At 39.8% G+C, this 25,057-nt stretch overlaps 1 protein-coding gene across 1 annotated transcript in view; it reads right to left on the bottom strand.

Annotated features, from left to right (window-relative positions):
* Positions 1 to 23,696, bottom strand: part of LOC142102039 (complement factor B-like) — a 42,998-nt gene extending 19,302 nt beyond the window's left edge. The window contains exons 1-9 of the mRNA XM_075186554.1: positions 23,579 to 23,696; positions 17,512 to 17,715; positions 16,238 to 16,423; positions 12,457 to 12,630; positions 10,642 to 10,737; positions 9,691 to 9,821; positions 5,051 to 5,189; positions 4,285 to 4,416; positions 1,997 to 2,092 (exon numbers count right to left, since the gene is read on the bottom strand). Of these exons, the coding sequence (XP_075042655.1) occupies positions 1,997 to 2,092; positions 4,285 to 4,416; positions 5,051 to 5,189; positions 9,691 to 9,821; positions 10,642 to 10,737; positions 12,457 to 12,630; positions 16,238 to 16,423; positions 17,512 to 17,715; positions 23,579 to 23,621 (1,201 nt within the window). The 5' untranslated portion in view covers positions 23,622 to 23,696. The remainder of the gene's footprint in view (positions 1 to 1,996; positions 2,093 to 4,284; positions 4,417 to 5,050; positions 5,190 to 9,690; positions 9,822 to 10,641; positions 10,738 to 12,456; positions 12,631 to 16,237; positions 16,424 to 17,511; positions 17,716 to 23,578) is intronic.
* Positions 23,697 to 25,057: the final 1,361 nt, after the last annotated feature.

The following is a 25,057-nucleotide window of genomic DNA, read 5'->3' as shown; positions in this document are numbered from 1 at the left end:
TATAGTTCTAAGTTGATTGGTAAGTAAAGGAGATACATCAGAAAACCCAACTGCTGTCTCAGAATGACCCTTGACCTTTGGGGGAGAGTAAAAAGTTATAGGGAATTAGCTAGTGCCAGTGACCTTTCTTTGCAGGTTAATTAATTATTTAACTACATGTAAGTTAGGTAAAAACTTTATGAAGAAGTACAATTATAATGTAAATCCCCCTGCCCCAAATAGCTCAGTGGTAGGACCAATACCAATGTAACACACTCACTCACCACTGCCTGATTAATAGTTAGTTCTCCTGCTGGCGGAGAGTTCTGAGCCTCAACTCTCCTCTTGTGTGATTGGACAGCTCTCCACTCATCTTGTGTGATTGGACAGATTTCCACCCAACCATCCACACAAGGCAACAATGCAATGTGACAGCTTGTGACTCGCATCTCTGCCGACCATTTATTGGGCCACTTGGGGTAAGTGTTTCATGAACAGCAGGTGTATGGGGGCACTGGTCTCCTGCAGTTTTGCTAACTGGGGAAACTTGCCATATAAGCTTAGTTCTGGGTGATGTCCTAATTGAAACTAAAAAAAGTGTTACTCTGACACTCATCAGCGAAAATAGATGTAAAAGAGTTTATAAATGCACAACAACGGTGGAGATGTTAATGTGGGTGCATGCGTTTACTCATATTTTATTTTTTATCTCACGCCAGTATATTGCGCAGTGCTGTAGAGAGCATACTGAATTATCCGTAGGCACAGAAGCTGCTAAGATGCTCCTTGGACCACATAAGACAGGTGTATATCAAAATGCAGCGCTACAAGGGGGAGGGGGCTATCGATTCAGTTGTCAGTGCATAAGAGCAGAATTCTCCTGCATAACGTCCCTGTTGACAATGGTGCTGGTCACCAAGTCATGTTATATATACAGGTATTAATTCAACAGTCTGCTAATGATCCTTTTGGCAGCACTCTACAGTTTTGCTGTTAGGAAACAGTCTGAGATTATTCTCACAGCTGACCTTGCAGCATGCTGGTGCAGACTCCCCAGAGTAATGGGTCCAGAATACGTCTAGGTACAATCCATACCCCTTTCATGTACAATGTTTGATGTCTCCCCTGTCGGTAATGCTCCAGGGCCTGCACCTGTCTTTACTTTTGCTTTTGAAGTGGATTTAATCCTTTTTCATTACTAGAGGCAGCAATCTTATGCAGGAATCTAAGGAACATGGACTATACTTTACATAATTTCATAGTTTATTTTGGGACATTAACACTTATGAATATCTGATATTTCTCATTGCTATTCACTTCAGTGGCTGGTCCACCTTCAGATGACTTTCATTTATTGGCTTGTACATACCCTCCTGCAACTTTCATTATATCCATTTCTTTATTTCTAGATTAATTCTACACTTTTTTGTTATGTATTTTGTTTCCCTTCAGTAGCCTTTGTATACGACACAATTCTGCGGAGTTCTCTATGGAGGGTTGGTAGCTTTTGGCAAGGGCCAAGGCTCTGAAAAATGTGCATGACCGATGCCCAATGAACGTGGTTTGTCTAATGTGGGAGTAGTTTTATATAGTCAACGAAATATATATTTTTCTTCTTTTAACTATTTGGAAGAGTTATCAAATCAACACAGCCCTGTCTAATTAGTATCCACTGCAGAGACTTCTGTTGTGAGTTTGATAGGATACAGAAAGCAGCAATACAGTTACATCCAGATATCCTTTCATGTCATCTCTTGGCGCTACAAAAATAAACTGTACTTGGTCACCCTGCTCATAGAAATACATACGGTACTTAATAAAAGTTGCATGTACAAACCAATAAATCAAAGTCCCCTGAAGGTGGAGAAAAACACTTTAATTGTTTTTGTCATATCTCCACTTTGTCTTTAATTTAAAAACATTAAAAGATAAATTCCATTAAAAATAATCTTTAATCCACAATTAATCCACCTTTTCACCGATCTTGACACTCACATCTCCAAAGTGCTTTACATACCCAAAAAATCATCTCGTTTGTTGTCATTCCGAATTTCCATCAATGACCTCATAAACTTCATTGACACAACTGGGTTCTCTCCGCTATTCTGGTTACCTAAGTGGAAAATAATTATTCACAGAATAAGTGTAGGGCTCTGAATGTGGTTGTGTGTACAAGGAGGTAATGAATGATGCGACACAGACTGTGTTTGTGAATAGGAAGAAGATGGGGCACTGACTGATTGTGATGAGGAAAAGTATGAATACTAACTGCAGATATGAGGAGGCAAAATTATTACAAACAGTCGCGAACTGACTGTTTGTGAGAAGTAAGAGACTAAGATGCTCACAGTGGTTGTAATGAGGAAGAGGATGGGACAGTCATTGTGGTTATGAGGAGGAAGAGGATGGGACAGTCACTGTGGTTATGAGGAGGAAGAGGATGGGACAGTCACAGTGGTTGTAAGAAGGGAGAGGATGGGACAGACACTCTGGTTGTAAGAAGGAAGTGGGTGGGACAGTCACTGTGGTTATGAGAAGGAAGTGGATGGGACAGTCACTGTGATTATGAGAAGGTAGAGGATGGGACAGTCACTATGGTTATGTGGAGGACGAGGATGGGACAGTCACTGTAGATGTAAGAAAGAAGAGGATGGGACATCACTGTGGTTATGAGGAAGAAGAGGATAGGACAGACACTGGTTGTTAGAAAGAAGCAGATGGGACAGTCACAGTGGTTATGAGAAGGGAGTGGATGGGACAGTCACAATTGTTGTAAGAAGGACGATGATGGTACAGGCACTTTGGTTGTAAGAAGGAAGAGGATGGGACAGTCACTGTGGTTATCAGGAGGAATAGTATGGGACAGTCACTGTGGTTTTAAGAAGGGAGAGGATGGGACAGACACTGTGGTTGTAAGAAAGAAGCAGATGGGACAGTCACAGTGGTTATGAGAAGGAAGTGGATAGGACAGTCACTGTGGTTATGAGGAGGAAGACGATGTGCGAAGGAAGAGGATGGGACAGTCACTGCGGTTGTAAGAAGGAAGAGGATGGGACAGTCACTGTGATTGTAAGAAAGAAGAGGATGGGACAGTCACTGCGGTTGTAAGAAGGAAGAGGATGGGACAGTCACTGCGGTTGTAAGAAAGAAGAGGATGGGACAGTCACTGTGATTGTAAGAAAGAAGAGGATGGGACAGTCACTGTGGTTGTAAGAAGAATGAGGAAGGGACAGTCACTGTGGTTGTAAGAAAGAAGCAGATGGGACAGTCACAGTGGTTATGAGAAGGAAGTGGATAGGACAGTCACTGTGGTTATGAGGAGGAAGACGATGTGCGAAGGAAGAGGATGGGACAGTCACTGCGGTTGTAAGAAGGAAGAGGATGGGACAGTCACTGTGGTTATGAGGAGGAAGAGGATGGGACAGTCACTGTAGTTATGAGGAGGAAGAGGATGGGACAGTCACTGTGGTTATGAGGAGGAAGAGGATGGGACAGTCTCTGTGGTTATGAGGAGAAAGAGGATGAGACCCATAGCAAAATTTGGATGATGGGGTGAGGTGCAGAATGTGTCCATTCTCTCCAGGCTCGCAGCTCTGTCTTCTTGAGCATGAGCAGGGGGCAGTACATGTGCAGTTAAGCACCGTTGGGGTTTTCAGTTCAACTGTAAGGGACTTGTGTGTTTGCTTCACATTGAGCACACTGCAATTACCTAGGTGTTTCTCTGCCACATTGCAAGTGGAAAGTACAAGATCCTTCCAATTAATAGTATAGGACAAGACCCCCATCTCTGTCAGCTCAGAGCTACTGCAAAATTGAAGTCCTTAAAATAATCAGAAATAACTGTTGGGCCTGTAAGCACAGCACAGTAAGGAATTCAACCTCATCTGACCACTTTATCCCATTACACTAATTTTAATATGTTAAAGGAATCTTATTTTTGCTCTGTTCTGCAATACATTACAAAGAACGCCCTCATTCTGTCCAATTCCTCCCATCGGCTGGTGCAGACTTCTACAACTCCACTGATGCTTCCACAACCTATGCTTGTTGGCTGGAATCTAAGGTCACTTGTACAAATCCTCTGCTGCACCTCAGCCATTTTGCACTTTGTAAATGAGGCCCACTGTGATTGTAGGGTGATGCACAAAGCACTGACTGCTTTTGATTGGAGGCAAAGATTGCTTTTCCTTGGGCAGTATCAGTGGAGCACGTGAGAGGGGTATTTTCTCAATATATGTCAAAAGTGGTGGCACCTGCTTTGAGCTGTGAGACTGAATGTGTGTAATAATCCAGAGATACACTCACCACTTGTCATAAGCAGGATAACATTTTTAGTCTGCAGGAATTTTTCTCGGTCTCTAACTTCTTCCATAACCAGCATTTTAATAACTGCATTCAGAGCAGCGCATGTATTAGCTCCTTCTCTATCTTCAGACCCTGCAGAGAGACAAGCAATGTCATTGAGATAAATGCTGAAAGATATAACTTTAGATGATCCTTACATCTAGGTGTTTTTATTTAATTTATTGTGAACAGTTAAGCCAGATATGCTGTAATATTGCAGGAAATCTTGGCGAATCAACCCAATATTGCTTTGCATGACATGGAAATGACCAATATACCAGATCATTAACCATATCATAAACAAATAGAAACATTATTATAGGTTTGTGTGCGCAGTCATCCTTCAACTGAAGCCAGTGAGAAGCTGAAAGTATGATTTGAAACCCACGTGTGCAGCCAATCTTGAGAAGGCACGAACATTCCATATGTGGAAACATTTGAAGGGATTTTTAACATACATTCTCCAGCTACTCAAAACAGAGAAGGGACTTCTGAGGAAGCCATTTACACAACAGACGTTTGTGTCAACACTTTCACACGGGAAAATTTAGAGCATAACACAGCTTGTGCTGACCTAAATTCAGCATGCTGACAAACCAGTTCTGCACTTAGGAGTCTAAACAAGGACAAAACAGGCTGTCTGTAAGTAAATGTTGTTGGATGTTGCTCTAAAAACAGTGGCTAAAACATTGCCATAAAAACATGTACAAGTTATAAATTGTTTTACCTAAATATTCCATTTTTTTAATTTTCTCAATAACGTCATCAGCATTTACACTTTCCTCATCGGAGAGCCTCACAGTAGGTTTTGCTGATGAAGCGTAAGGGATGACAGCATACCGTGGCACAAAGTCAAAGCTGGAAACCTACAAACACAACCATCATCATCATCATCATTTATTTATATAGCGCCATCAAATTCCGTATCGTTTTACAACTGGGAACAAACACAGTTACAATCTATGGGACAATGGGAGTTTGATACATCAGGTTATGCTACATATAGCATATTGTTCCAGGCATAATGCAAAGGTAAAAAGCAGAGATGTGCACTGACCCCCGTGTTTGGGATTTAGATGTGGTTTTGGTTCTTAAAATGTCTCGTGTTTTGGTTTTGCTGCCAGTTTTGCCCAAAAAATCATGAAAAGTTTTGGTTTTGGATCTGAATTTAATTAACATTTTTGAAAAGTAGGTAAAATAATGCCATTTTCACCTGTATTTTGCTCCAATATTACTATTTATAGCATTCCTATACTTTTCCAGTCATTTACAGTTTTTTTTCTAATGATCCCTTCACCACTTTTCCAATTGTTACCAATTGCAGTCAAAATCCTTCCTTAAGACAGCTCGTTGCAGACTCTGCAGTGAGCTGTCTTAGTGAAGGATTTTGTAATTTTGCCATTGTTGCATTTGCTTTCTCCCATTCAATTCCAAATATAATTAATCAGTCTATACGGTTCTCTAACTCCATCACTTAGCATAAATCGTCAGCTAATATATCTTGATTTCTACATGGATTCTTTGCAAGGGACAAAATCTGTCCTCTTTAATTCCTCAGAATGTGGACTTGTTTTGGGCAACCAAATCTCCATCAATGTGAGCACTATGCATACTTATATGTGTGGGAAGAGCAACTATTGGCCTATCTGAACTGTCTGTTTACATATTTCTTACACTTCACTAGTAGACCATATAAATATTATTTATATACATTCCATATTTATATACATGGGTCTTAGCGCCACCAAGTCTCAGGCAGTCCCCTTTACCTCAGGGTTAGATTAATTAATAGTCCCCTGGTTTGATTTAGAAGGGCAGCATTCTGGCACAGAGCATATAAGTAAAACATGGTATGAAATCTCTGCTCTTGGGATACTGATGAATGGTCAGGCTATTGAAAATGCATTGTGTGGATTGTGTTTGAAGTTTTATGGGTGCAGGCCACCTTCATCTATCAACATCAACCTTTATTTAAATAGCAACAGCAATTGGCTATATACTTGTCTAAATATCTACTGATGGATCTGTCCATCTAATGACATCTAATTGTTACTGCCTCTTTACTTTCCATAATAATGCATGCTGTCTCCGTAGCATTTCACCTTTTGTATCTCTTACACCTTACACTAATTTTTTTGGTTGTTTAATTTATTTAATTTACTATCGGGCTTGCTTCAGTTAGTGGTATGGCAGATGACATTTTTTTTGCAGCCTCTGCAATGTTTTACATGCAGTTGCTGAATGCTGAATATATCCAGAAAAAACCCTCACATGCAAACACCCTCTTTTAAATATAGTTGTTACTGAAAGACCATTTACAAACTGACAAGTATAGAGTGTTTTTGTGGGGTCTGCAGCTGCTGCTGCACCTCACACGCAAACACCCTGTTTATAATATGGATGTCACTGAATGACCCTTTCAAAATTGACAAGTATTAAAAAATAGAAAAGATTACAATATACATAGTGTTTCTTGGCGTGTGCAGCTGTGTTTACCCTCACATGCAACACCCTTTTTTTAAATATAGATTTCACAAAATGACCCTTTAAAAATTGACAAGTATTATAAAATAATAAATATGGGAATATATAGTGTTTCTTTTGGGGTGTGCAGCTGCGTTGACACTCACACGCTAACACCCAGTTGTTTTTAAAATTATTTCAGATGCCATTGCCCAACATATAGTTACTTTCATAGAAAAATGTTACATTTTGAAATAAATAAATTGATTTTTTAGGGGGATTCGATTCTGCTGCTAATAGTCATACAGCAAGAGCCCACTGTTTTACTCCACTAAATATACTACTTATTTCATAATGATATCTAACTCAGTCTATATACTAGTACTATTATATATGCATTAACAACAACCAGTAGCCATTAGTCTGTCTAAACTCTCTGAAAGATTGAAATTAAAAGCAATTTATCAGCAAACTATTCTAGCTGACTAATCTGAGGGGGCAAAGTGTCATGAAAGGGACAAAAAAATGTGATAAAGGAGGGGAACAACCAAACTAATTTGCCACAAACGTAAAATATTATTACAAAGAATACATATTTTATATTATTCATATAGCAATTCATGTTTGTTGTTTAAGGTATTTATTTGTATTACTCTCTTTAGTAAAGTTTATTATATGATATTCTTTAAAAGAAAAAGCAGTATTGAATGAACAAATAGTTCATAAAAAAGGAGGGCGCAAATTTATTTTTTTGCAGGGGGGGGGGGGGGCAGACATGCTAGCAACGACCCTGGGTGGGTTCAAAGGCAGAGAGGGTGTCAGAGGGTGCTGGGAAGGAATTGAACTGATTGCTTGGTGAACGAAGACGATACCATTTCAAGTTGGATCTTATTAGTCTTGTCCTTGAAGTGGGAAGCAAGATTTTGGGCAACGATAGTAGGGATGGAGGGTTTGGGGTGGGAGGGTTGAGAAGAGATTTAAATGATTTAAAAAGGCATTTGGGGTTAGAAGTCTGAGCACAGATGAGTTTATTTAGCAGTGTCCAAAGCATTTCGGTAGGAGTTGTAGGTAGGAGTATATGTGAGGAAATCATTACAGGTACGAGATTTATGCCAGTGACGTTCTGATTTATGAGAAAGTTTTTATAATGTTTTCCATCACCTTACAAATTTGTTCCTAATTGTTTTATCATTTCATTTAATCTGTTGTAAACATATTTGAGGACATTTATTGAAACATGTTAAATATTAAAGTGTGATATTCACTCCATCATTCATCATAACCAATAAAAGTCTTAAAGTCTTATACAATTGTTCAAAGATTGCTAAAGGAAAAAAAGGTGAAATATGCAAACATATGATGTCAGTTTCTTTCAGTCTTGCTGCAACATCATTGATAGTGGAAATACTACTACCAATTTCTATAAATTCAAACTCTGGATTTTGCTGTCCTTGTCCTTGATGGATTCTCCACAGGCCTTTGGAGATATACTCTTTCCATAAACAGTTAAATGTTCCACCTTCTGATTCTTCTTCTTCTAAAACCAAACTTGTCCACTTTTGACTCAGTTTCTCCTGTGGCTGAGTCAGAAGTGGCTGATCTATCTCTTTTCTATTAATCGATTGTGCTTTTGATCTCATCCCTACTCCCTTACTGAAATCTCTATTTCAGATCATGATTACTTTGGCCATCCACATTTATTTTGTTTCCCTATCCTTTTCCAAGGGTGTATGGTTCACACCTATCCTTACAAAGTTAATCCTTACTGTTCTATTTTCTGTGTTTCCAATCTTGCTTTTTCCAGACTAACTGACCATCTCAACTTCCAAGGCCTTTTAGATGCTTCACAAACTGATTTTCACCATTTAACTAAAAGCGGACCTAAGAAGAGTTATATTCATCCTTCAGATTGTCAAATCTAAAGGCCACAATTCAATTATAGCTCTCCCTAATCTCTCAGTTGGTTTTGGCATTGTGGACCAAGTTCTTCTCCCTGAATCTTTACTCTACATACTTTTCCAGTCTCAGTAGCTGCTCATACTCTGTTGCTGGACCAATACACGCTCTTCACCTATTCTCTTCTAGTGTACAGGATCATCATTATAACATCTCTATCTAAGATAAAAGTCCATAAATGCTAAGGTGCACATCTTGGGCTTTTACAGTAGCACAGATTTGTTCATCACTAGTGCAGTGATTATGACTGAGCTACCTATCCTGAAGTAGAGAAAGATTTGGAAACTGCCCTACACGTGGTCATCACTTCATCTACTCAGAAGAATTTGACTATCAACTAAGATGTAAAACTGGTCACACACATTATGATTCCATCATTTCACCTAATCACATGAGTGATCAGATCAGTTTCAACCATTCTGTGTTGTAGCCAAATGACCAGATCCCATTGGGCTCCAGTAATGTGGTTGACTGATAACCATACACACATAGTTATAGTCTACAAAGATTGACTACATTTTTGGTCAATGGCAACTGAAATCTGGACTGATTTTAATCATCCTCAGTCATTTTCAGTGTTTCCCAAACCTGGTCCTCAGGACCCCTAACAGTGCATGTTTTCCATATCTCCTTGCTGGAGCACAGGTGTAATCATTACTGACTGACACATTTTGCAAGATCCACAGGTGGTACTAATTATTTCACTTGTGATCTGGAAAACCTGCACTGTTAGGAGTCCTGAGGACCAGGTTTAAGAAGCACTGGTCTAACACAGGGATGGCTGTTTAAATGGGCATGGGCATGGGTTTCTAAGGATTGCAAAATCGTTACACAGGTGCCTTATAGGGGGCATGATCTTTTGTTTGGCCCCCATCTACTGAAGGCAACAGGCCCAGCACTGAGTACATATACTTTCTGTCCTTACTGGTGGTGTATGAATTTACATACCTTTTCTATGAATATTTCACTGGCAATCTTTGCAGTTTCAAAGTTTCCACTCCCTAGCCGGTGTGAGGCATCAATGATAATAAAGATGTTCACCAAGCCGCCTTTTATTTTTAATTTGTGATCAATTCTATCTGTAGAGAGAACAAGTGAGAACTGATGATAGAACAATGGTTGTAAGAAAAGGGAAAACCATCAAAATCTCACAATAAATATTTATATATCTATAGCCAGCTAGTCAGAGCAGTGCTCTTTAAAGAAGACGTAAAGCCATATATTGATATACATTAATGTATATAAAATGCTGTGTATTACAGAGCTATATAATACCTACAGCAAAAATCCCAATAGATCAGTATATAGGCTTGGCCAACACTGCTAAGGCCTTGACCAGAGGAGTCAGCTGCCTTAGGTGTAATCAGGCATGGTGCCGCAAATCCAGTACTGAATGTAATTTTTTTCCCCAAAACAACTTGTCTCGCTCTTGTATTTCTTATGCAGGGTCTATTGCAATTGTTTGACTACGTGATGTCACCCTACAACATGGGAAAAGTCAATTATCTCAATCTCATTCTTTATTAGTAATTCTTTTGGCTTGAAAGGTTTATTTTATGACCCATAATGCACCTGGGATAACAGGATAAGCTGGAAGAAGTTCTATATTTATTTATTGTAAAATAAAGCTTGGGGTTGAGGATAATATTATGAGTAAATGTTCTTTTGGAGAAGCAGTGATAAAGTTTGCAAATAGGCAAATAGGAACTGCCTCCCACAGAGGCAAAGAGGGGGGTAAACAATTCCCATAGTACAGAGAACCATCTTTAGAGTTGATTCTGCCCTTGATATTGTGAGTGAATCTAAAATAATAGGGGTTGTATTTCATGTCATATACAGCAGTCAGCGACTGTGGTTATACAAAACTGCAGAGTATTTCTCCATTAGTTTATCTCCTACCTTCTTCTTTATCGGGGTCAGCTGATTCAAATATTTGAGAGAGGGTTGATGAGAGGCTGGCTGCCACCTCCTCCGGGGTGTCAAACGTGTACCAATCTGTGGAAGAGAGTCCAGTGAGAGATACATCAGTCCTCTTTTACCATATACGAGTGATAACAAATTCTCTTCTTTCACAGTAAATGTAATACGCAGACCCCTATGTTAGAATCACCAATATTTACTGATAATTACTGTTTATTTTCCCATGTGGCCATATTTTCTTCCATTCTACCTTAATTAAGACCCTAAAGCTAAATACCTAAAAGAAACCACAACACAAGCCCTCTTTTATCCATTTATTGCTCACCTAATTCCATTATAGGGGTCCTCTTCTGTCTTGAAGCTTAAAAATCCATTGGGATGAAAAAACAAACAAACCTGGATCCTGTAGAACGGCTCCTTTCGGAGCTGCGATTCAAATGACAGGTTCTTGGACTCTTACCCTACGCTTCACTCTAATTGGTCAGAGCGTGAGAAAGCCGCTGTGTACTGGTTAGTAGTGGTGAAACACCACTAATAGCAATAAGCTATATTGCTACAATGTAGTTTGTTGATATATCATCTTTTTGTAGAACTGTGATCATTGCCCAGTGATATCTTTTATTAAAATACCATTCATTCTGTGGACACACCGCCACTCTGTTTCATTTGCATTCACTGCTACCTCCTTGTACTAGTAGGGATTTTATTTGTTCTTGAACTGCCATCCGACTACCTATGTAGGTGATCTGCTAGTCTGTTTCATTTACGTCCAATACATCTCCTAGTAGCAGAACAGGCATAACACTACCTACCTTGGGGCTAGAGATATTTACTATAGGCAAGATGAATACAATACCATGTTAATGTATGCAATGGAGAGAACAGGGTTGGTTTCCTTCCACAAATTACACAAATTAATTTAATCGTGGATGTAGGTAACATTTTCAGCCAGCCAGCTTGCTGCAGTGGTCTTTATAAAATAGACTGTAAATGAATGTAAGTGATATAAACACTAATGTAGGAACAAAACACAGCTCAAAATTACATGATTTTGTGTTTTTGTTTTTTTTTTAAACTATTTTTCATCAACATTTTTTTGAGGTGAAATCCAAAACTCCAGATTAGTCTTGCCATAACCATAACTCCTGGGTGGTTCACTCATCTCTAATGCTTATGTAAGTGATCTTTGTGACTTATGAAAGATTTTATGATTTGTATGATTTCTACTTTTGTATAACAATTGTCCCTGTCAAGTGCTAGACTTATGCGTTGGACACCGAGGTGGCTCCAATGTCCAACGTGTTCTTCACAGCGCCGGCCGGTTCTTCTTCTCCTCAGTGGGGATTGCCCTCAGTGTTTGCCGAACTAATATAGATGCTGTTTAGTAATAAGTCATTCTGCCTGTGAGGTTCATCCAGTTCCCAGGTTTTCTCCAGGGAATTCATGCTGAACTCTCCAGACCGCTTCCTATGAACCTTATCTTGTCCTAAGATACTCTATACAAAAAGATTCCAGTGCTAGCATTGTTCCGGACCCCACACCTTGCATATGGACTACGTTTAAGACCCACTTGCAATGTATGACTCAAGTAAATTGCCTTAAACTGAAGTGTAATCCAAATAAGATTGAGCTCCTTGATTGATCCTTGTCTCAGCGACGTCACTTGTTTCTAGTGCATTGATAGGCTGCATTCTGATAAATGTTCGTTCAGTCCACAAATATGGCTGCCTCATCTGTGTGTAGACGACAGGTGATCTTTAATTTAGTTTATGTAAATTATTTCTACCCTCTTACCCCTACAGGATGGTTCGGCTCCTGACCAGTGATAGTTGGCCATACATGTCCTCTCCTTCGATCCAATCATCTTCAGCCCATTCTGGCACTCATAGGTCACTTTGTCCTTTATTCTATAAGACGTGCCTACTTTAGTGGCCCCAAACGGGATTCCTGGGTTGGGGCATTGGTCCACTGTGTGGAGAGAGAAATAGAGGAATACAGAGAACAGACAGATAGGAAGGAAAGAAACAGAGAGTGAAGATGGAAGAGAAAGAAGGGAAAGAAAAGCATTGTGTCATTATAAACAGTTAGGAATTCACATTCTTTACATAAAATATCATCATCCTAGGCCTGAATGCAATGAAGAAGATCTATACAACAACAGATCTATATACAGGTGTCCCTTCCCCAGGGTTATGTCTATAGGAATCAGTTATCTTACACAGCAGGTTTTTAGCACAAAACTATTTGAGGAATTAGTTTAAAAATCCAAAAGTCTAAATTTGCAGATTTGAGTTTGCTGTTATGATGATAGTGACAATCTATGTGTTTTTCAGTGTGCTTTCCCAACAAATTCCAATGTTTATGATAATTTGTGTAAGTTATGAGAAGGTTCACCTGCTACCTCTGCTAACTGAACAGCTTGGCACACTCCTGATCCTTCTGTACATTATATGTCCTGAAAGCAATCCGGGATTAAGGAACCATGGAGTAAATGTAAAACACCCCACAATGAGCATGTCTTAGGAGCTCACATTTATCTGAAACTTTCCGATCTAATTTCTAAGCTATATATAGAGAAACAGTTATCCCAAAAGTGATTTATTGTGAGACTATCTAGTTCTGTATCTATACCATGTGACCCAATACTCATTGCAAAAAAATATTCAGTAATTAATAAATGACCATTGCTTGTTAATGCTGTCAGGGATACATAAATACTCTTGCCCTATGCCAGGGCCTCTGTTGCCTTTTCACAAATCCAGACTTGTCTGTCTAACCTCATAAAAAGAGTACAGAGCTCCAGTCGGACACATCCTGTTAAAGATTTTGGCATAACCTATTGTATTGGCAGATGCCTGTGATAGGTGTCAGAAGAATGTGAGAAGGAGGTGAATCCACACGTTTGTAAACTTAACCAGGAACGTTGGTTTATGTATAACAGGATACACAGGATACAGAGAAGTAACTTGTATGCAGGATAAAGGTGTATGTAGCTAGAGTCTTGTGGACACAGGTTTACAGTTTGCATATATTAGATATGCGGTTTCAGAGCCAATGTAAAACATCTGTTATTAATGTATGGCAGTCAGACACATGCAGGGCACGTCTGTGCAGTAGTATTGTGTGCAGTAAATTACAGACGGATATATCAGATAAGAGAGCCGGGGACCGCAGGGCAGAGAGACTGCACATGCACAGTGGTATAAGCCGGACAGGACCCGACGGTGCCTCACTTCAACCACACTAGACTACTGGGGACCTGGAGATGGAGGGAAGCGCTCCATGTCAACACCCATGCTTGCTTAGTGATATCTCCAGTTACAAGAAAAAAACACATGCAAAAAAACTGACTTTTATCTCAACAAGTTCTCATATGAAGTTGTTTCTAATGGCAATATGCTTAGACATGTCATCATGCTTGATACTTGCTGACGAGTCAATGGCACCTCTGTTATCGCATTTGATGTCAACAATCCTACTCCACTTTGAAGATGTAGTTCACACAGAGTCTCTTTAATCCTAAGGGCTTTGTTGGCTGCTTCTGTCAAAGCCATATACTCCTTTTTGGTGCTGGAAAGAGCAACTGTAGGCTGCTTCCTACTTTCCCAGTTTACTGCTGTGCCTTCTAATCCAAACAGGTGGTTTGGTTTCCTATGGTGACAGACTTCAGATTGTGAAAAATTCTAAATTCCCAACAGGTGATGTGCAGGACCTTAAGTCTTTCAATCTGAATTTTTCTCCTAATAGACATTTTACACTGTCTATGTGATTGTTTTGACCCTAGTGGGTCAAAAAAATGTTGCCTTTTTTTTTTTTTTTTAATCCTAGATGACTCTTATGATTTACACGTCTTGTCTTGTTGAATGTGGCACACTTACCTAGTGTACCTACAATCTCTTCTTGCTTAATACTTCCTGTCCAATTGTAAACAAAAAATAATAATAATAATAGCCTTGCATTGCTAAGATAAAACACCCTTCTTATAATTTCACACCTTTTCACTTCTTTTTTATGTCATTCTATCTTTCCATCCTTCATCTGACTACCAGTCACAGTTAAATATTTGAAGATACAGCACTAAACTACACTTTCTCTTTGGAGTTTTTTTTCCATATTTGGTTTATTCGTTTTTTTCCGCCCCTTGCACGCTCTCTCTCTCTCGCTCGCTCTCTCTCTCTCTCTCGTTTTGTTTTTTATTTTTACTCTTTTATCTCTTTTACTGTTCTTATTTGGGTATTGTGTACAAGAAATATTAGAATACCTTTTTGGTACATATTTTTGCATACTTTAAATGGTCATTAGGGCAGAGAACCGGTTGTTAATTTATTTGAATCCCACCACTGTATGTATGTGTGTGTGTGTGTGTGTGTGTATATATATATATCTATATATATATATATCTATCTCGTGCATTTGCAAATATGTGTAATAGAATTCCTTCAGTAAAGTGCTAGCCACACCCCCACATCAGGTTGGCCACACCCACTTGGCAAATGTCACTCCCACTTAGATGGGGGACGCCAGTGCCTTGTCTCGCCCAGGGCACTAAAATGTCTAGTTACGGCACTGCCTTGGAGGTTTTCTTTTATTGCTTCCTGTAGAAGTTCTTGTCTCCTGCTGCTTGTCCGTGCAGTTGCATTGTTTAGCACATGTACATTAAAGCTGGATCTGATGAGAGAGCTGGGAACCGCGGGGCAGGGTGCTAAAAGTCTGAACCCGACGGTTCCTCACTTCCGTCATACTAAACCATCGGGGACCCGGTGACAAAGTGTAGAGCTCCCTTTCAAAAAAAGATTTGACCCATCTTTTCACACATGAACTTTCAAGACATGACCCATGGTACCAGTCATTATATTGGCTATACATGTTTTTCTCTGTGCTGTAAAATATTTATTTAGCTCTAGGATGACCAAATATCTGATAATGCTGTATACAGCTCACGTTACAAATGTCAGGAGAATTCAGTGAATTCAGGAGAAAATTATTGTTGGGCACATCAATTTTATTTTCATCATTTTAGTTTAAAGAATATAACTGTGTCGCTTTCAGTAAATTCCATATAGGCTGTGACAGGCTTGCACAACCTGTGCCAGCTGGCGGGGCATGCTGGGACTAGAGGTTCTTCGACTAATGGAAGCCTGGTCTTTGGTGTAAGTTATGACAACTATATCTCACATGGAACAGGCATCTGATAGAGCATGCTGGGACTTGTAATTTTCCAACATCAGGAGGGTCGATTTTCCATTTTCTGGCTCTACCACCTTCCATTTCCTTATTCTTTTCCCTACAGACTTACTTCTTTGCCTATATTTACAGTTCTACTCCATCTAATACTTACTTCTGGGGGTAAATGTATCAAGCTGAGAATTTATGGCAGGTTTGAAAAGTGGAGATGCAACCAATCAGATTGTTTTTATCATTTATTAAGTACATTCTACATAATGATAGCTAGAATCTGATTGGTTGCTATATGCAACATTTCCACTTTTTAAACCAGCCAGAAATTCTCAGCTTGATACATTTACCACCTGATTTGTTTTTCAAACCCCAGCTCCACCAACTGCCACTTTCTTACCTTGATCATCACATATTGTAAGTTCCCCGCTCCATTTTCCATTCTCCTGACATGTGTGATTTCCTGGTCCAAACATTCTAAATCCATCCCAGCACTTGAAGGTCAGGACATCTCCCACAAAATACTTCAGAGCATTCGGGACGTACTCTCCACCCTCAATCGAAACTGGTGTGGGACACTGAATAGCTATTGGGGTAAAAGTAACAAGAACAAGAAAAGAATGCATTGAATAAACAGTAAATATAATTAAAATGGTCGTCTGCAGGCAGTTTGTCGAGAGCAGGGACCCATCACCTGCTTACCGTTGGCAGAACCAATATTCATCAGAATGCAGCCTATCAATTCACTAGTAATTTATGACATCACAAAAAAGCTTTTGTGGCTACCTTCACTGTGTGTACATGACAGATCCACTTTCTAGCAAGAAGACACAAATTCTGAGCAGGGTTCCACTTCTAGGGTTTCAAATATAAAAACATGGAGTGTTTGTTAATAAATTTAGGTGCAATCATCTTTTCTGGTCTGTTTGAGCAGACACATTGTGTGAGAATTAGGAGACATTTGAACCACCAATTTAATTATTTACACTGATATTAATGTGTGTCCTTTTTTAAATATGTGTAGAGATGGATGCAAGTCCACTGATAACACATAAATATGCGTACATATAGCGGCTGAGGAAGGAGCAATTACGGTCTATCAACAGGTGTAGGCATGTGCAGAATATAGGAGAGACCTGGCAGTGGCAGAGCACAGGAGATAGCCGCCAGAGCATAAGAAAGAACAGGCAGTTGCAGAGCATAGTAGAGAGCTGGCAGAGCGTAAGAAGGAGCAGGAATTTGCAGAGCACATGGGATTGCTGGCAAAGCACAAGCAGGAGCAGGCATATGCAGAGCACAGAAGAGAGCTGGCAGAGGCAGAGCACAAGAAGTAATAGCGAGTGCAGAGCACAAGAGACAGTCGGCAGAGCATGAGAAGCAGCAGGCAATTGCAGCGCACAGGAGAGAGCTGGCAGAGGCAGAGCACAAGAAAGAGCAGGCAAATGCAGAATACATGAGAGAGCCGGCAGAGGCAGAGCACAAGAAGTAGTAGGCAGTTGCTGATAACAGGAGATAGTCGTCAGAGCATAAAAAGGAGCAGGTAGTTGCAGAGCACAGATGAGAGCAGGTAAAGTCAAAGCACAAGAAGAGGCAGGTAGGAGCAGTGCAGATATGGGCTAAGCAGTGACAGAGCATTGAAAGATGCGGCAGTAGAAGAGGAAAGAAGTGGGTTACCTTTGCATACAGCCTTCTCGTTTTCATTTGTCCAATGGCCATCAGATATGCACTCACGTGACATGGCAGGGTGCGGGTACATTCCTTTAGGGCAGCTGTACTCCACCTTACTGCCAGTGTTTGCCCCATCACTCACTGTATAGCTGCCACCAGCAATGGCCACCTTGCTGAGGTCACATTCAGCTGAGGGGGAAGCAATGGATACTAGAAGGAAAGAGAGAATGTGTGTTAATATAGTTGAGAAATAAGGGAAACAGAGTAGGGCAGAATCCATGACAATTTTTATGACGCCCTGTGGTGATGTGGTATGAGTGGAACCGCGGGTCTAGCAGCTAGACTGAACCAATATACTTGAGAATATAGCCTTTCAATTCATTAGGAACTAGTGACTTCACTGAGGGAATATACAACATTATTGATACTGCATGGTTCTTTGTCAAAGGGCGAAATCCATATTTCCGTTAAAAACAGGTGCTGTAGCCAGTGGAAAGGTTTGTCTTTGCTTCACCTTATATACAATATGAAGGTTGTTACTGTCTGTAGAGAAAAGGGAGGAATTACAGTTATAAGTATAAACTCATAACTGTGGTGAATGAAGCATAATCATAAGGATTGTATTGTAAATATTATATATCAAATGAATCAATTTATCATTTGTGTTTCTCTGTAAGATAGGGTGTCATGCAAATGGTTTCAAAGCAAAGTCTGTTCTTACAGAGTTAATGATCTAACAAATGTGAGGCCAGAAATACTGGTCTGTGTTTATTCTGTGGCCCTGCAGACCCAAGTCCTACAAGATAACATTGTCACCTTTAGGGGAAAATGAACAGCTTTAAAGACCTCACAGAATGAGCTATGTCCTGGTACTGTAGTAGTTTTTGGCATCTAAAGAGACTGCACATGATAGCTTGCTATATTTTATATAGTCAAATATAATTTCCAAAATACCACTTACAATCAATATAATTAGTGATCAACCATATATTCATAAACAGTATGATGAAGGGCATCCCATTCATCGAATAAAGCTGTCTGTCACACAGAGAATGAGAGGAAATTAGTATCAGCTCCACTAATACACTGGACCTATGTCTGTTTGGTGTCTGTAGAATGGTAAATTTGTATTGGATTTATTAATGATTAAAATGGGTCTGTTTGACACCCCCCCAGAAAAGATATGATAAATTTTAACATTGGGGATTAAACATGGAAGATGTAAATTGTGGTTGTAAAACTGTGTCACTTGCCTTCCCTAAAGACCAACTCCTGTAGAAGGGGAAAAGTACAAAATATAATATGAGACCACTTAGAAGATATTGTCAGACTTTTGGGAAATCAATCAACATTGATAAGCTATCCATCTTCCAAGCCAATTTCCCTTGTATACCACTGTTATGTAAGTTTATACCACTTTCTCCTTTTTATTTTTATGTTTGCTGTATGTTATGTCATTTTTTATTAATTGTTTTTATAATATAGTTTTGTACGTTTTTGTATATTAAACCTAAAATGTAATAAGTGCTGTCCTCATTGCTCTAAATGAATTTACTGCCTGTTTAGAAGAGGTTGATTGCTTGGCTATGTTAACCCTCTAAATACCAGTGTGGGAAGTGTTAACACTTTTAGCTATGAGAGCGCAGAGCGTGCACAATTGGGTAATTAAGTCATAGGCTTTCTACAGGCCTTATATGTAGATGGTGGCAGAGGAGTAGTGTGGAAATGTGTTCCTGTCTTGGGGAAGGGACCAGTAAACTTACAGGGAACTTCCAAGTCACAAGTGTGCAGAGTGCAGCTTGTGACCGGTAAAGGTGGTCCGGAGCAGTTTCCTGACAAAATAGATATCGTTTGACTGTTTAATGGTTTGATAAGTTATTAGATCAATGAGCCAGCAGAGGCTGGTCTCCATGACACCATTGGCGATAAGTAATCCCGGCTCTCACATCTGGAGGATCACTTGCACTTTAGCTGTAAAAAATTGCGTTTCCCCATAATTTATTCATATTATATTTTTGGACAGATCAGCGATACTCAGTCAGCCAATATAAGCTATTTTTGAAAAATAAAACCCTTATCACCAGCATTATCCTTCTTAATATAAAGGAGAAGCAAAAAACAACAAGAAACCTCTCTTTGAAAAAAAAACCCTTGTTTCGCTGGGATTTGGATTTTTATCCTTTGATAAATCAGCCCCATAGATTAGGATAGTGTATTGTCAAACAAAATCACATTGCCCGAATGGGTACTTTTTATAAATATAATAGACAAGGACTGTTGCAGAAATATATACTGTATGGCACCAAAAGTTTTATCAACCAAAAGAAACCAATGCAGCTAAAAGTGAAAGCCATAAGGAAAAATAGAAAGCTTTTAACGCGTTGAAACTGGAAGGGACTACGGAGGTTGTAAATAGTAATAGGCTAAGTAACAAAGGGGTTTATTTTCCAAAAGAAAATAAATGCACTTGTTAAATGCAATTATGTCAGCTAGTACACTGTCCGTGCAAGCAAATATACAAGAAATATATATTCATTTGGGTGCTAATTTGGAATAAAAAAAAAATATTAGAATTATTTAGTTAGTTAATACTAATCACTAGATAAGATTTAGCTATCCTCAGAAGTTTGGGCATCTCCAAAGTTGGCCGTGTCTTGGGGGCGTGGCCCAGCTAATCGAGTCATTAGGCCCCTCCCCTGCTATACAATATAATTCCGGTCTATTATATCAGGGGGCGTGGCCATGATGACACAATTAGCCGTGCCCCCACCCACTTCACCAACAAAGCGGGCAGGATTCAGGAGGTTGCCCTGCACTCCTGGGAGTCCGGGAGAGTTCTCAAAAATTCTGGAGTCTCCCGGGCATTCTGGTATAGTAGGCAACTATGGATTTGGGTGACCTGACATATTAAAATATGTAAAATATTAGGGCCTGTGCTGAGAACTGGTGTGTATTATCAATATTCTATTAATATAAACATGTCGCAACTCACTTTCAAAATAATGAAATCATATTTAAATTTATTTCTTAATACGTATTATACAGTCAAAAAAATATTGAATAAAAAAAACATATGTAGAGTACAAATACTCATAAAATAAAACGTTAGTTCCCTGTATAACACTGCACATATGACGCAGACTTCAAACTATTATTGTTTACTGGATATGCACTATTATTTATGAAATGTCTATTTAAAGTCCCATAAGAGGAGAATGTTTCTGTAAAGTGTCTGATAGTGTCTCTGAGATTGCTTAGTATACAGCTTATGATGTTATAAGAGAACAAATTGAAATAGTCTCACCCTCTAGGAAACCTTTCCAATCCAAATATTTCATTTGGTATAGGTGAACTCTATTGTCCCATTTACACCAGCGCTGCCGACCGAGCAAGCAATCAATGCCTTTTCATATCATTTTAGCTTGCACAGGTAACGTTAAGTGATTCTTACATGATATCCAGTTGGAAATGGATATTCATGCTCAAAATCAATACTTAGGGGGGAATTCAATTAGCTGCAAAGTGTCTCCGGAACGTCCATTAGACAATTCACAGTGGAGATTTGACCGAAATCTCCCCTCATTTTACCGTAGAGATGAGAGGAAAAATGAGCAGAGATTTCTACTGCAATTGCCAACAATGTACGCGACGTGATATCAGCACCACATCACCGGCAATTGAGTTCCCTCCTTAGATTGAAGTAAATACACTTTTTCGTGGGACAATTACTTTTAGTTTTTTTCTTTGTTATATGGAATGCCAGAGCTGTTATCAAAAGAACAGCAATGAAAAATAAAAACAGTATTGACGCAATTTAACAAAAAACTATCGCGGTGAAAATATCACCACTCCTTGGTGATATTGGTCCAGGGCGGTAAGGGTTAGCCTACGGCTTTGGTGAGCCAGACTTTGCACACACGCACATATATGAGCCACCATGCCAGATATGGACTTACTGTTCCACCATAAATGTGGAAGGAAAAAATGTAAAAATAAAAAAGTTTAAATATAGATGAAATTATTCCAAATGAAAATAACATTTATTTACAAACCTTTCTTTATTAAAAAAATGCTTTATTTAAAGAATAAAGTTTTAAACTGTTATTGCCATCCTGAGATGTACCACGAGGGTACCCGTTCTGATCAAAATCCTTAAAAAAATGCTTTATACTCAGAAGATTTTTTTTTTCAAAATTCAATAATATTTAAGAAATAAATGTAACATATTTTTTTTACTAGTGGAACTGAAGCCCAAATTTGGACTTTGATTTCCACTGTGTATTGGCACGTTGGCAAGCCAGCTCAAGCATGTGTGAATTAGCTCTTACTGCTCTGGGGTAAGCATTGGAGATATATGGTTTTGTTAAATTGTAGCAATATTGAGGCACTAATGATAAATATCTCTTGGCTTATAAAGAGCAAGGAGACTGGGGTGTGCAAATATTGAATTGAGAGGGTTAACACATTTATTACATAGAGGAGCTATGTATGGATATGGGGGTAATAAATAGGTTGTAATAAAGTAAGAATAGAAAGTTATATTGATATTACAGAGTATAAGGTACAGAAAGGAGAGATGGAAATATGAAAGTGGAGACCAAGCATACAGAAAAGAGGTAGGGATGTACGGGTCAGAGAGCTATATGGATTTGTCAGGAAGAGTGGGGCAGTGTGCAAAGACGGGTGGGTGGCTGGCTGGTTGGTTATAGAGGAGAGAAAGGTTTGGGTATAGCGAGGGAGAAAAATAGGTACATATATATGTACTGTATATATATACCGTATTTGCCGGCATATAAGATGACTTTTTTGCCCTGAAAAACATGCCTCCAAGTGGGGGGGTCGTCTTATACGCCGGGTGCACTTCAGTTGGGATAGACATAGCTGCCATAGTGGCCTTCCGATACTCGCCCGGTGCCCGTAGTGGCCTCCCGATGCCCGCCCACCTCATTCTACATACCATCCAGTATCGCGCGGTATCCAGTGCGGCCGTGGCGGGTCATCAGCGTGGCTGCGGCGAGCATCAGCAGCGATACAGGGGTGTCAGCCTTTTCGGTGTGACCGGCCCGGTCTGCTCGGCGGGAAGCAGCGGCGCTCCGGCCCGCCCCTTGTCTACGCAGAGCTCGCACATGCGGACTTGCTCACTAGTGCCAATTACAGGGAGATGCAGGGACTGGCCGGAGGCGCTGCGGTCGCGTTGTGGCCGTACAATGGTGACAATGACAGGTACTGTAATGGCACTAATACTAATACTAATGGCACTCATGTGAAACCGGTAACAATAAATGCACACAGGGGTATACTTTTATACATTTTACAACTTTCTCCTCGCCCCCTCCCCCCTTCTTATGCATGCCTTGATAAATACTCCCTATCCAAATCTTTTATCAGGTCATAATATACAGTATGTCACTTGGTATTAATATATGGTACGGTACTATAATACTGGTACTATCCATAATATGGATTCAAGGACGGACCAGACTGCTGCTAGTGACATGGAGACAGGGAGACGGAGACAGGGAGGGCAGACAGGGAGCAGGGACCAATCCAATCAGGCTTTGTATACAGCCAACAGCCAACCACAGTACTGCACCATTGTACAGTACAATACAGCATAGAAAATGTCCAGCAGTCAAACCCCTATCAACCCTATCATGGCACCAGCAAAAAGAAAGAAATATGATGCAAGTTTTAAAGCATTCGAATATAAATTAACATGTTGAAATCAAATCTGATGTTCTTTTACGTTTTATTTGGTGTGTGGAAGGTGTGCGGAAGAGGGGGTAGTCTTATACAGCGAGTACATAACAAACTCTATATTTTGAGTGGAAATGTTGGGGGTCGTCTTATACGCCCAGTTGTCTTATACGCCGGCAAATACGGTAGATGGAGCAGAGTGTATTACATTGAGCATTGCACTACAGCACTGAAAACTTTATAAAAAAAATGAATTTCCCAAACTAAATAGTTAAACTAACCACAGATTCTAAATAAATTCTCTACCTCACTCTTAGTTAGCTCACAGGGACACAGTTTGCTCCAGTTGCATAGGATAAATCACTCTGTTACTTACTTGCTATTTGGCTGAGGAGAAGAAGAAGTAACATCCTGCACATTGTATCCGACCTCTCACACTCTCCGCAGCTCTCTTCTGCTGTAATCTGAGATTTCCAGCTTTTTATTGAGGGATCAGGTACTTTGCATATAAAAGGATAAATCTTTAATTCTCTCTCACAATAGGTGTTTACCGAGAGGAGGGGAGGAGGGGGATTAAACATTTACCCAATTCATTTTAAAATAGGAATAACGAAATATGTTTTTTGGCTGAGGAAGTGATTACAGAAACGTGGTTAGCCAAGTTGGCATGACAGCATGCAGAGACAGATTGTGAACTTCTAGCGACCTGCAAAAAATCTGAACGTGGCCTCACATGGGCGGGACCAAATCAACGGTAGACCGGGTCAACGCAAATGAAGGCGGGGTTAGCACACCATTCTCCATAGTCACATCGGTGGTAGGCAAAGCTAATGAAAAACACAATGGTTGGTGGAGTCACAGCAGCACATTTCCAGATGTAGCACCCCTTTCCCCAGTCTGTCTATGGTGAGGGGTGGGGGGGTTTCTTAAATTCTCTTTAAGAAATAGCAATTCTCACCATTGTATCTTCTGCGCAGTGTCTCCGCCTTAGTCAAAAACTTGTAGTACCTTCCTTGGGTAGTGTCCAGGGACTCTGCAACACCAGTGGGAGACTAAGGGAACTCTCTGCCCAGACATACACAATAAGTATTAATGCTTCACACAAGTCTTTAGAAGTCACACCGGCGCTTTTATTGACAAAGTAGAGGACCACTAAAGGGTTTTTTATTTTGTTTCCTTAAAAAATTTTAGTTCACTGTAGAAAGGTTAATAAAGTGCCATACATAGCAGGGCTGGTGCAAGGTTGCGTGGCACACTCGGCAAAGCTTTAGTTTAATGTAGATTGTTCTACGTTTATTTGCATTTGTTAATGTATTCTGTAGATGTAAAACTTATTATACTAATAGAAAGCAACCGAGGAGAGCCAAATAGAGAGCAAATACTAAAAAACATAAATGGCTCCTAGAGTAGCCGCGGCATGGTGAATTACAGCGGTATTTTATTATTATCCAGCCACATCTCCCCCAGTTTTTCCAGCCTCCTCTCCCCACCCACCCCATTTTTTATACCTTTCTCTATCCCCGTTTTCTGTAGCATCCTTTATCTCCCCCTGTTTTCTGTAACATCCTCTTCTTTCACCCCCTTTTTTCTGTAGCATTTCTTCACTTTTTTCTTCACTCCCCCCTTTTTTATGAGGCATACTTTCTGAGTCCCCCCGTTTTCTGTAGCATCCTGTTCTCCCCGCCTTTTCTATAGCATCTTCCTCCCCTTTGTTTTCTGTAGCATCCTCTTCTCCCCCACCTCTTTTTCTGTAGCATTCTTCTCTCCACCCCTTTTCTGTAGATACCTATCCCTCCCCCGTTTTCTGTAGCACCCCCCCCCATTTTCTGAAGTATCCTCTTCACTCCCGCCGTTT

The sequence above is a fragment of the Mixophyes fleayi genome, chromosome 9, assembly GCF_038048845.1.
Source record: "Mixophyes fleayi isolate aMixFle1 chromosome 9, aMixFle1.hap1, whole genome shotgun sequence".
Taxonomy (NCBI): Eukaryota; Metazoa; Chordata; class Amphibia; order Anura; family Limnodynastidae; genus Mixophyes; species Mixophyes fleayi.
The sequence above is the reverse complement of the archived record's forward strand: the minus strand, read 5'-3'. Positions and strand labels throughout refer to the sequence as shown.